Genomic DNA, 12,672 nt, shown 5'->3' with positions numbered 1-12,672 from the left:
AAAAGATACTAACAATCTTATTATGCATTTTACAGTGCTATAGCATATGTTGAACTTGATGACAATACAAAGAGCCTATCTGCTGTCATGTTTGCAGATATTGTGGAAAAAATATTTTCGTGTACTGCTGCCCAACTAATGAAATATGCTGCAAAGGTGTAATTTTAAAAAAATAAAATAGTTTTACATGCATTTCATAAGTTGATTTTTTTAATTAAATAAGCTATGCATACCATGTCTAATCATTTTAAATGAAAATACATCACGATTTGTAGGAACACCACCGCTTTGTCGACACTACTATATTTAATTTATCAATGAAAAAATGGACAATCCAGATATATGCGGACCCGGCTAGAATGAAAAGTGCAAAATACAAAAATTACACTATTGTCTCTATCGAAGCAAATGATGATTGAAATCCACCAATGACTATCATTAGTTTTCTTATCTACAATTTTTAGACAAATGCTATCTTCAATTATCAACAATTTAGAGATTGATTTTTAATTTTCTTTCTATCTTACACCCATTTAAGTAATGTTTCTTTAAGTATTGGAACATCACCTTTTAATTTATTTTTGGATTAACTTAAGAACATATTTAAATCATCAAGCTTTCTTAAACACTAAGGTGGCGTTTGGTTGGAGGTAATGAAATGGAATGGAATGGAAAGGAAATAATTTTCATTCTATTCCTTTGTTTGGTTGCATTTTAAAGTATTGGTGGAATAGTTATTCCATTTTAAAAAGAAAGGAATGACCATTCCAATGTAACAAGAAAAAAAATTAATGGCTTTTTTATAATTTTTTTTATGCATTTTAAATTTTTATTCCATTCCATTCCTATTCCTATTCCCATTCCCATTCCTATTCCTATATTTTCATTCCTCCCAACCAAACGCCTCCTAATATATTACATTTGGTATTCACTTTTAATTGACAGCATTATAAACTATAATATTTAAATACACATAATAATAATCTCACCTAATAACTAATAATATTTTTTCTTTAATTTTTAATTGTATCATTTTCAAATAACATAAAAAAAAAACTAGCATAAAATTTAGTATACGTGCCTCGCACGTAATTTTTGCTAGTTTTATATTAAATGTGCTTATATTAGGAATACTTCTCAATGGGTATTACCCATTATTTATTTATTTTTTTTAATAAAACTTAGCAACTTTATTAACTAGCAATCGTTAATAACAATAGAACGCACTTCGTTGGAATAATCCTCCAACTGAATTACACGACTTGTAGAGAAACAAGAATCCCTGGCTAAAACATAAGCCAGCTTGTTTGCAGATCGTTTGACAAAATACAACTCAACATTATTTAAGTATAAGAGAAGAGTACGAACATCATGAACTAAAAGACCAAAAGAGGATGAAGACCAAAAGAGGATGACAAAGTAATTTGGCTTTGCACGGCTTGTACACAAACTAAACTATCAGTTTCCAAAATCACTTGTCCCCACGAATGACGGTCAATCCAGCTTAAAGCTTCTTTGATGCCAACAATGTCAGCTATTTCAAGTTGCACCCACTCCATCTTTTCCATAGTGTAAATAAATTTAATTATAAATATTAATTTTAAAATATTTAACCATTAGATTTTAGTCCGATAGCGAATAATAAAAGAGAAATTTAAATTTCTATACTTAATTTAACTACTTAATAATAGAAAATATAAAAAAAATACATCTTTTTACACTCTATCAAAAATATGTTTATATGAAAAATATTTATGTTAAATTCAATTTTTTTTATCACTTTTTTGTAGAAAAAATTTTCTTTAATTATTTTTTCTTTTGAGATAAAATTAGAAATGCCTCTTTTTTTTGTCTGTTAACTAAAAATGCCTGCATATTAAAATCTATTCAAATTTACCCACTTTCATAAGGTTACTATCCAATTTACTCTTACATATGTTACCTTAATTAATAGCTGGCGGGTATTCATATGGTTGGGGAGGCGTTAATCACTTAATTGTATGAAATAGGAGGGGCATAATTGGAATAATAATTAAAAAAGATGGCATAAATTAATGAGTTTTAAGAAAGAGGTAAAAATGAGATGACTCCCTTAAAAAGGGTATACCATCTAATTTTTATTATTATTTTTTTTTTAGCTGATGGACCAATCTCAGCCCATATAATATAAAAATGAGAAATTTTTCTAATTAAATATAAAAATTAATCATAAAAACTCAAATTTTTTTAATATTACCCATTCATAGATAATACCCATTAAGTACACCCATAATTAAATATAGTATCAAGCAAAGAACTTTTGTAAGAATTAGAAAGATTAGTCATGCTGATAAAGAATAGTTTGGCAATCTAGAATGTACATAGAATTAAATCAAGACTCTTTGGTGCTTAAATATATTGTAGGAGACTAAAATTTGATTGAATTAATACAACATAACTGATTTATATATATAAAAAAATAGCTAAAAGTTATAAATTTAGCAAAAATTTTCAAAATGACACTACATCAAGTGAGGTATAATACCTTAACTCACCACTTTTTTTCACTTAATGAGCATTCCCAACAGTTTTTTTATTCTATTCTTTAAAATACCTCATCAAAATTCAAAATTTTCTATTTTACCTCACATATTTCTATTATACCATACATCAGTTTCTTTATAATTTTCTCTAAACTATTAAAATAATATATTTATAATACACACAAATAATAAATTATTATATATTACATAATATTTATTTATTTTTACACTTACAATTAAATAAAATACATTATAAAAATAATAAAAAAATATATCTATGTGCTAAAACCAAGATAACTCTTAGCTACATTTAGCTAAATACTATTCATAAGGTAAATGTTTGAGCTATTTTAGCTCATCTATTGGATAAGTATTTTTGACATTTTATTTAACTTTTAGCTATTTTTTAACTTTTGTATAGTTATTTTACATTAGCTATTGTGAGTGCTCTTAGCTCAAATAATATGTGAGCTAAATATATTTTAATATTTTTTATTTCTCTTATTATTTTAATTAATATTTTTATATTTTTTCACTTTCTTTTGTCTTATATATTGTTTTAATTAATAAGATATATATAAAAGTATAATATTTAAATGATGTAGAGAAAATATAAAGAAGCAAAAGTGAAATTTTTGTGAAGTATTTTAAAGGATAGAGTAGAGAAGCTGATGGGAATGCTAACATAAATGTGTTTAATTTTTTAACTTCTTTTATTTTGGATATCAAGACAGTATTTGTAAATAATTAAGAGAAATTTATAATAATATACCTTAAAAATAACTAATTACTAAAATGTAAACAAATAAATTTTAGCGATAACAAAAATGTATATCAAATTACATAATATAAAAATAAATTTTTTTATGTAAATATAATTAATTGATTTCTTATCAACACTCTTAGTAACTAAAAAGTTACTTTTAAAAATGAAGGAAAATAAAAAAAATAGAAAACTTCAGGTTAGCTGATGTGGCATGTTAGTAATAGTAGTAATGTTATTATTGTAAATTATATGCAAAAAGTGTAACCTTAAATATTAAATATTATTATTGTATAATTTAATATACATTTAATTAGCTTTAAATATTCTTTTTGAAATTATTGAGTTGTCATGTAACATAATTTACTATTTTTATATAATAATTATTTTATATATATTTTTGTTATTTTGAAAGAGAATTATAATTAATTTAATCACTATTCCCCATTTTCTCTTTAAGTTTTTTTTGCTTGAAAGGTTGTTCTTTGGGGTTTTTATCTAAACCAAAAAAAAAAAAAAAACTAATTAGTTATTTTATAGTATAATATAATTTAATTAATAGAATTGTAAAATATATGTTAATTAAGATTTTAAAAAATATAAAATAAATTAATCACTATATTAATAATTAATTTTTTTTCTTGAAAATAACAAAAAATATATACTTTTTACATTTTGAAATGAACGAAAAAATAAAGATCAATATAGATTTTGCCCTTAAACTTTGACATATACTAAATTATATCGCTTGAACTTTTCAGGTCGTTAAAAATTATTCCAAACTATTGAGATTGTTGGACTTAAGGATTTTTACCCAATTTTACTAAAAAAAATCTGACGTGAAAAAAAATTTAAAAACACAATTTAATATATGCTAAAGTTTAGGAGGCATGATAGTATATATTAAAGTTCGCGAGTATAATTTAGTATACGGAGAATCGCTACATTATAAAAATTGAATGAAATTGAACAGAAATTTTTAAATTTAACAATTTTAATAATTTGGAAAGAATTTTTAACATCTTAAAAAATTTAAAATACATAATTTCATATATATTAAAGTTGAAAGGCCAAAAAATCCAATTTAACCAAAAAAAAAAAAAAATATCAAGATAAGGCGAAAAAATTAAAAACCACTAATTTTGACAATTAGATCCTTGGTGGTGGTTGATGTAAAAGGGAAATTTGACAATATATGCTTAAAAATAAAGAGTACACTAAAACTATGCTAGCATTCTTTATATTATGAAAACTATACTTAAAACATTTATACCTTACAATTTTACCCCTAAAACAAATAAAATCATAACACTTTCTCTCTCTCCATCTCTCGGATTTCTCTCTCTCTCTCTCTCTCTCTCTCTCTCTCTCTCTCTCTACAATACACACATTGCCACCACCGGAGCTAGTGTTCGGCCGACTTACTCAAAGGGAACTTGAAACCCAACCAAAGCTCTAAGAAAGTCATTCCTTTAAACAATAATGGGTATGTAATTTCTTTAGTAATTATTGTTTGATTTAGATGTATTTATGTTGAAAGTAATAGATCTACACATATCCGTGGTTTTTATGCACCCTTTTGACACCCTTTGTCAATGAAACACGAAATGCAGCAAGTCTGCGACTTTACTGGTTTTTTTTGCAATTTTAGCGATATGTTTCGACATGTTAGCGACATTTAGCGATCACTGGCTGGCTAGAGGTTAGGGATGACTTTTAGCGACATATGTCGACATGTCGCGACACACGTCGCGACACATAGAATTATTGTGTTATATTGTGGATATATTTAGTTTTCTCGACAAGTTCGCGACGTTTATCGACATACTTTGTTTGTGATTGGTTCGCGATAAGTAGCGATAGGTTAGCGATATCTTGCGACATATTGGTTTGTTATAATTTGTGGTCATTTTGGTTTGCAGATTCGAATGTGTTTGTAGTTGTACTATATGATGGGGCTTGGGCAGTTGAAGGTTTCAACTGGATTTTCAATAATCCCAAAAGTAAGATGTTAATGTTTGAGGTTGACACTACTTTAGAAAAGATGAATGATATTTTGTATGAAGAATTGGATATAGACCCTATTGTGTATGAACTGAAAATAGAGGTGTGTTATATGTACATGAAAGGCAATATGATACCGCCAGAAGTTTTAGTGAAAGATAGTCAAGTAAGATTGTTCTTAAGAATGAAGGCAAAAATGAGTGTGGAGAACTTGCTGCCACTGTTTGTGACTAAGGTTAAAAGGCATGCGCTTTTGGGGCCTACTCCGCCAACTGTCCTCCCAAGAAGTGTTGTTGGGAGTTTTGTCCCAGAAACAGATCCAGCCGTAGGGATGAATGAGCAGGCCCCTACTAATATAGAGGAGGATAATAGGGTTGACTATGGATTTGACCAGTTCAATGAGTTTGATGGTGCATTTTACAACAATGATCCTATAGTAGATTTGAACGAGGATGGTGATGCGGAGTTGGAAGTTCATGAACCTATAGAAGTACCTTCTTTAAGGTTAGAACTACCTCCACCATCTCCACCACGTCCAAGGGAGCAAAGGAAAGACCAAGAAAGAAGAACCCCTGGAGTGAAAATCACGAAACACCTGAGGCAGCAGAGCTACCGCCCGGTGTCCTCCTCGTAGTACTGTACCATCTGATTTTGAAGTTTGTACAAAATTCAAACCTATTGTGTGGACAAGGGAAGACATAGAGGAAAATAATGTTTATACAACTTCTTTTACTGGTACACATTCAGGGGAAATATATGTTGGCAAGCTGTATACAAATAAGACTGAATTGAAAAATGTGGTTGGAAGGTTTGCATTGAAAATGAATTTTGAGTTCATGGTGAAGAAGTCTGGGACCGATGTTTTTTATGCAACTTGCAGGGGTTCAGATTGCAAATGGAGAGTGAGGGGGAGGAAGAGGGCACGTTGTGACATGTTTGAGGTTACTGTATTCCACAACGAACACACATGTAGCCTGGATTCTAGACATGCTGATAACCGTCAAGCAGCACCGTGGGTTGTTGGCCACCTCATTAAGAACAAGTTCAAATCAGATGGAACTAAGTACAAAGCTAAAGACATACAAAGGGATATGTTTCAGGAGTATGGGATCAAGATGAGCTATGAGAAGGCTTGGAGGTGCCGAGAGAAGGGACTTTTGTATTCTAGGGGTACGCCAATGGCGGCTTATAGTCGATTGCACAGTTACTTTTACGTGCTGGAACAGAAGAATCCAGGTACTATTACAGACATTATCACAAAGGATAACAGGTTCAAGTACTGTTTCTGGTCACTGGCTGCTTGTAGGAGGGGATTTAAGTTTTGTCGTCCTGTGATTAGTATCGACGGCACGTTCTTGAAGACAAGGTTTGGGGGCACAATGCTAGTTGCTGTAGCGTACGATGCAAATAACCAACTGTTTCCGATTGCCTTTGCAATTGTTGACAGCGAGAATCATGACTCTTGGAAGTATTTCTTGCAGAAGTTAAAGGAAGCGATTGGGGAGGTTGAAAACTTAGTGTTTGTATCGGATAGGCATCAAAGCATTGAACATGCTGTCGAGGTTATTTTCCCCGAAGCATGCCACTGTGCATGCTACAAACATATTTCTATGAATGTCACCCACAAGTTCAAGACTGATGTATGTAACACGCAAATATGGTTGGCCGCTTACGCATGGTCGAAGAGGGAATGTGATAGACATTTGCAGGTGCTCCGACAGATGGATCCTCCCATCGCTGCTTATGTTGACAATATAGGATTAGAAAAATGGGCTCGTCCTTATTGTCTAGGAGACAGGTACAACATCATGACAAACAACGCTGCAGAAAGCCTTAACAACGTGACTGAAGAATTCCGGGCATATCCAATAACTACTCTAGTTGAGTTCATAAGGTTCACACTACAAAATTGGTTTGCTAACCGTCTTGAGAAGGCAAGTAAGTGTGTTACCCCTTTGGCAACTCATTTTGAGGAAGATTTGATAAAGCAACACGAGGATGGTAGACGTAGAAGTGTCCTACGTAACGGTGCACAATTGTTTAATGTTGGAAGAGGTGCTGACGGTTCTGACTTTGAAAAAGGCGGAGATGTGAACTTAGTTGAGAGAACATGCACTTGCGGCATGTTCCAATTGTTGAAAATTCCTTGTCCCCATGCATGTGCCGCAGCGCTTACTCAGAATGTCAGTGTGTACGCTCTGTCATCTCCCTATTACACAAAGGAGACGTGGAAGAATACTTACGATGCAACAATTAATGTTGTGGGCGAGGAGGATGAATGGGTGCTTCCAGAACACATGCAGAACATGAGAATCGGTGTACCAGTGGAGAAGAAACCTGTAGGTCGTCCAAGAAAGAGCAATGCAGGAAGACTACGGACTAACCGATTTCCATCGAACGGTACCAAAGTCAAGGAACCACGCAAATGTTCAAACTGTGGCGCATTGGGACACAACAAAGCTACTTGCAAGGCCAGGGTTTGAGCAGCATTTTCGTTTTTAAATTGCATGCATTATTATTATTATGGTTTATGACATGTTACTTGTATTTTTTTATGTATGACTATGTTTTATGGATATTATTTTCTGTGTACGTGGTCGTTTACTCGCACTATCTCAGATTTTTGATTATAATTGTGCATTTCACGACATTTTGCGATATGTAGCGACACTTTGACGACATGTTTGGAAATTTATTTTATTTTGGACAAGGTCCTGAAAATGCGACTTTCCACGACTACACTAGCGACATGTCGCGATATAGGAAGAACTTTTTTCAATTATGGAAAAATTTAAAAACTGCGACTTTCCACGATTACAATAGCGACATGGTGCGATGTAGGAAGAACTTTTATCAATTCTGGAAAAAATTAAAAATAGCGACGTTTCACGATTAAGTTAGCGACATATAGCGACATTAATGCAACTTTTATTTATTCAGTGAAAAGTCGATATTTAGCGACGTTTAACGATTACATTTGCGACTCAAAAGCGACATGTAGGAAGAACTTTTATCAATTCTGGAAAAAATTAAAAAATAGCGACGTTTCACGATTAAGTTAGCGACATATAGCGACATTAATGTAACTTTTATTTATTCAGTGAAAAGTCGATATTTAGCGACGTTTAACGATTACATTTGCGACTCAAAGCGAAGTGTAGACTTGCAATATTTGCATAGAGATCCAGGCTTCACCTGTTTACCATTTAAATAACCTAACTTGCAGCGACGGCAGCCTTCGGGGAAGCCTGGTGGTGGAGCCGGCCATACACCTGTTTTGTTAAATTTTTTTTCAAGTTTTAGAAACCTCCACTCGTTCATAAGCCGTTCATGTTCAAAACGTTTCATGTCGTCAAGCACTTTTTGCATTTGAGGCGTAATTTCCCCACAATCAGGCTCCTGCTTGATCTCTTCAGGAGTAAGAATCGGATATTTGCCCTTGTTCCTTCTAGTAGACATTGCTAAGAGAATTATCTTAAGAGGAAAAAAATTAAGAAAATATGTGTAACTTATGAGATAGACAATTGCCTTTTATAGAGAAAACTAGTAGTTGGGAAGGTGGGATAATAAATGTAAAAATTGAATTACACAATTGTACACATGTTTGTCATGCAAAAAGCAATCTGGGAAATTTTCGCGACATGTCGCGACACATAGCGACATGTTAGCGACATAATCAAGTAGTTGGTTAGGCGGGATAATAAATGTCACATTAATTACCATTTAATGTGGAAACGTCTTTTGTAACGACGTTTCGCGACATTCTTGCGACATGTTAACGACATCAACTGAAGAGTCAAAACATGATTGTACTATCGACATTTTAACGACAGGTTCGCGGTGCTTTAGCGATATGAAACCAAACACTCTGAAACTTAAAATTTTCGACATTTAACGACATGTTAACGATTATGTAGCGACATGTAAGTAAAGTTTTTAAATTGAACACTTTTCCATATATAAAAACTGTACAGTACTAAAAACAACTATCGTCTATAATACAAAAAATTTACAACCCTTTTAAATTATATTTTACCAAGTTAAGTTCTGATAAAACAAGTCTACACACCACCGATCTCTGAACATTCTCATGCTATCGTCTGTAATGTTGTCCAAGGACCGATTCAGCATGAGGTGTTCGATGTACTCAAGTGCATACACCCCGCAATCACCACTGAAAAATTAACAACAAACACATTTAGAGACTGAACTGCATATAAAGAGTAATGGCAAATGAAATAATAATATACTATATTAACAAATACCTTGTTTTACTTTGGGGAACCACCTCACTTGGCATGCGTCTAGCATGCATTGCTTTCAGTTGGCTACTGTCCCCTAAGTCCACATTCAGAATGTTGTTGTTGACCTGATCATAATAGCCAGTAGACCTCAGCAGATGTGGAAACAACTCAGTCCAAGGTAGCATGATGGCATCAAACTGTGCTTCGGTGGTGCATGATAAATCATTATCGTACACCCGAATCTGCCACATATCAATATCTACCTCAACAGCAACCCAATGTTGTTGATGATCGAAGTACAGGACGAAGTATATGAAGTTCAAATCCTTCCAACATGGCATGTAACGGCTCTCCATACCCAGATAGTACTGGTTCACCGCATCTGGCCATTCGAACGTACTTCTGTCACCAGCATGGCAGCTCCAAATGCCTATGAGGAATTGTGGAAGTGTTGTGTCCAGAATCACACCTGGCTGAGGGTACAACTCTGGAAAATGATGGCGTCTCCTCCTCATCAAGTGTGATATGGCATCTATGTGCTGCATAAAAAAAAGAGAAGATTAAGTAATGTCGTAAATAAAGTCGCGAAATGTCGCGAAGATTGTCGTTAAATAAATTTGCCTGATGTCGCGACAATGTCGTGACAATGTCGCGACATGTCGTTAAACAGAACGTGGAAAAAACGCGACCATGTCGCGAGAATGTCGTGACAATGTCGCGAAATGTCGACAAATTCAACAGAAAGAAAAACACTTCTGTGTCAGCAACAATGTCGCGAAAATGTCGCTACATTGTCGCTAACACATCGACAATACAATAAAATGTTGCAAAAAAAATGAAAAATACTAATTAATGATTAAATACTTACCCCATCGTGAAGCCACTCTGACCTAAGAAACAGAACTGTGAAGAACTTCACATCGCCAACACCGGTGTGCACATTCCTAGGTCGAGCATTGGGAATGTCTCCAATCAACCACCTCTTGAACGTACGAAGCAATCTACGGTCTGCTGGTCTCTCCGGGTCTACGTTCTCTGGAAGAACTCGCCTCTTTTTCTTTTCCGCAGTGTAGTCGTTCAAGTACGTTGGCGGCTTCCTCTTCCTCACAAATGGCACATTTTCTGGGGGTGCAGGTAGAAGTAGGACTTCGTCCTGTGATTGTGTATCCCCAATGGCCGTGATGATTGCGTCCAATGGAGTTGACGGTGCCTCGTTATCATCTGCTTCCCAATCTTCTGGGAAGACATCTTCGTTATCACTCGCCTGTTGTTCCTCATTTTGCGGTGCAGGTGTGGGCTCTGCAGGTGTGGGCGCTCCTTTTACCATAGCCATCAACTCGTCCATCTTAGCCAGTAGAGTCTCCTTCAGATCTTTCTGACTCTCTGTGAAGGACCGCCTCATACTGAGATGGCTATTTACTAACCCCGTCTGTGCCAACATGACGGCTTCTTGCTGGGACTCAAGCTTCTCCAGCCGGGCCTCAATGCTATCCAACCTCTTTACAAGGTCAGTGTCCACAGTTGTACTGGTTGGAGCAGAAGGACCTGCTGAAGTAGATGGCTCGTGTACTTCAGGTGCCGGTGGTGGTGGAACTAAATTTGCCTTTGTCACGGCCTCGTTGATGGTCTTCGCTTGAGTTTCAAACACAGACTCTTGTGTACCATCAACGTCCACAAAATGCGATGTTCTACGTCCATCTCAAAGCAAAGAGGGGCTCTACCCTCATTAATACTCTTGAAGTATGCCTCTTCACTGGCCGGAAACAAGCACTTCTTCACCACCAACCGAAACAAAAAAAGAAAACACAGAATAATTAAAAACTGTTAAAAGAAGTCAAAAATTATGATAATTGAAAAAAGAAGCACAATGTCGCTACATGTCGATAACACGTCGCGACATATGTCGCGATAAGCGATACAGCCACTTCTTTTGCGACATCGCATAATGTCGCTAACATATCGCTAACAATGTCGCGAATGTTCATTTTCAATAAATTTAAATAAAATACAGAACAGTAAAGAAACATACCCGACTGTTGAATAACAGTGCAATGTCGGTTGCCTTGACATCTTGTTTCCGCTGGCCCTCCGGTGTTTTCCAGCTCAACATTCTGGGGAACTTGGTCCCGTTGCAGTGGGCATACTTCTTCCCCAACTTCTCAATTGCTTCGTATGCCCAGTACTGAAAGGCAGGTACATAGCCACTAACTGTGTACTTTGCCTCCTGAGCAATCTTCTTCCCCTTCTTCTTGTCAACATTATCCTTGTAATGTTGCATATTCTTTCCTAATGTCTCCATCAGCTTACGAAAAGCGCGCTCGCCCCACGGATACTTAAAGAAGAAGTCGAGATCGTTAACAAACTTCAACATCTCAGGCCAAACTTGGACATTGCCCTCCTTTGATACTAATACACCTTCAATGAAAGCGATCAGTCCAAGCTTGTAGGCATCATCTTTATCTTCGCACCTCTCGAAGTTGGATCATAAGGGAGTCCAACTGAACAGAACTCTTCCCTTCAAAATAAGTCCGAACTAGATGGTCGTTGGACTTGGCGTGTATTTCCTCCTCCGTAGGGGCACTACCCATAGGTAAGCCAGTAATGAGTCCAAACTCTATCCGTCCGAATCTCATGTCATTTCTCCCTACATGAAACCAAACCTCATCCTCCTTTTCTGTGTCCACTTTCATTTTTCGTAAGAGGAGGCTGTGGACCAACGCGCCAGAGAAAGTTAACTCTCCAAACTCTTCCCAAAAGTGTCCGAAAGGACTAGCCTTCACTGTCTCAACCAAATCCATCTCAGTAAACTTGGCCTTGATATATCTGAACCTATCTGTACCCCGATAGGTAAGACGTCCCGTGAAATGAGAGGTAATTGGAAGTTTAAGTTCAGGAGCCATCTGCAAAATTGTCAAAAAATTTGTTAGAAGTATGTCGCGAAACATGTCGCTGTATGTCGCTATACATCGCTAAATATAATCCTGATCAAATCGCCAAATACGTCGCTAATATATCGCTAATGAATCGCTAAACACAAAAAAGAGGCTGCAAAACTAGTCCTATGTATAACTGTTATATATCGCTAATATATCGCAAAACATGTCGCCAAACACACATACAAGTCGATAAAAATCATGAA

The 12,672-nt window shown here is 34.9% G+C and overlaps 2 protein-coding genes across 2 annotated transcripts; one reads left to right on the top strand and one right to left on the bottom strand.

Moving 5' to 3' along the window:
- Positions 1–6,110: 6,110 nt before the first annotated feature.
- On the top strand, positions 6,111–7,772 carry LOC133030476 (uncharacterized). Its single transcript, XM_061103229.1, has one exon. It carries the CDS (start codon positions 6,111–6,113, stop codon positions 7,770–7,772), a length of 1,662 nt encoding a protein of 553 aa, XP_060959212.1.
- Positions 7,773–9,217: 1,445 nt separating this feature from the next.
- On the bottom strand, positions 9,218–12,223 carry LOC133030475 (uncharacterized). The gene is made up of 5 exons (XM_061103228.1): positions 12,002–12,223; positions 11,543–11,931; positions 10,402–11,221; positions 9,555–10,072; positions 9,218–9,463 (listed from the first exon to the last, which is right to left on the bottom strand). The coding sequence occupies exons 1-5, from the start codon at positions 12,221–12,223 to the stop codon at positions 9,322–9,324; spliced, it is 2,091 nt and encodes a 696-aa protein (XP_060959211.1). The 3' UTR covers positions 9,218–9,321.
- Between the last annotated feature and the right edge of the window lie 449 nt (positions 12,224–12,672).

Source organism: Cannabis sativa, chromosome 8, assembly GCF_029168945.1.
Source record: "Cannabis sativa cultivar Pink pepper isolate KNU-18-1 chromosome 8, ASM2916894v1, whole genome shotgun sequence".
In the NCBI taxonomy this organism is placed as follows: domain Eukaryota; kingdom Viridiplantae; phylum Streptophyta; class Magnoliopsida; order Rosales; family Cannabaceae; genus Cannabis; species Cannabis sativa.
This window is presented reverse-complemented; position numbering and strand designations above follow the sequence as displayed.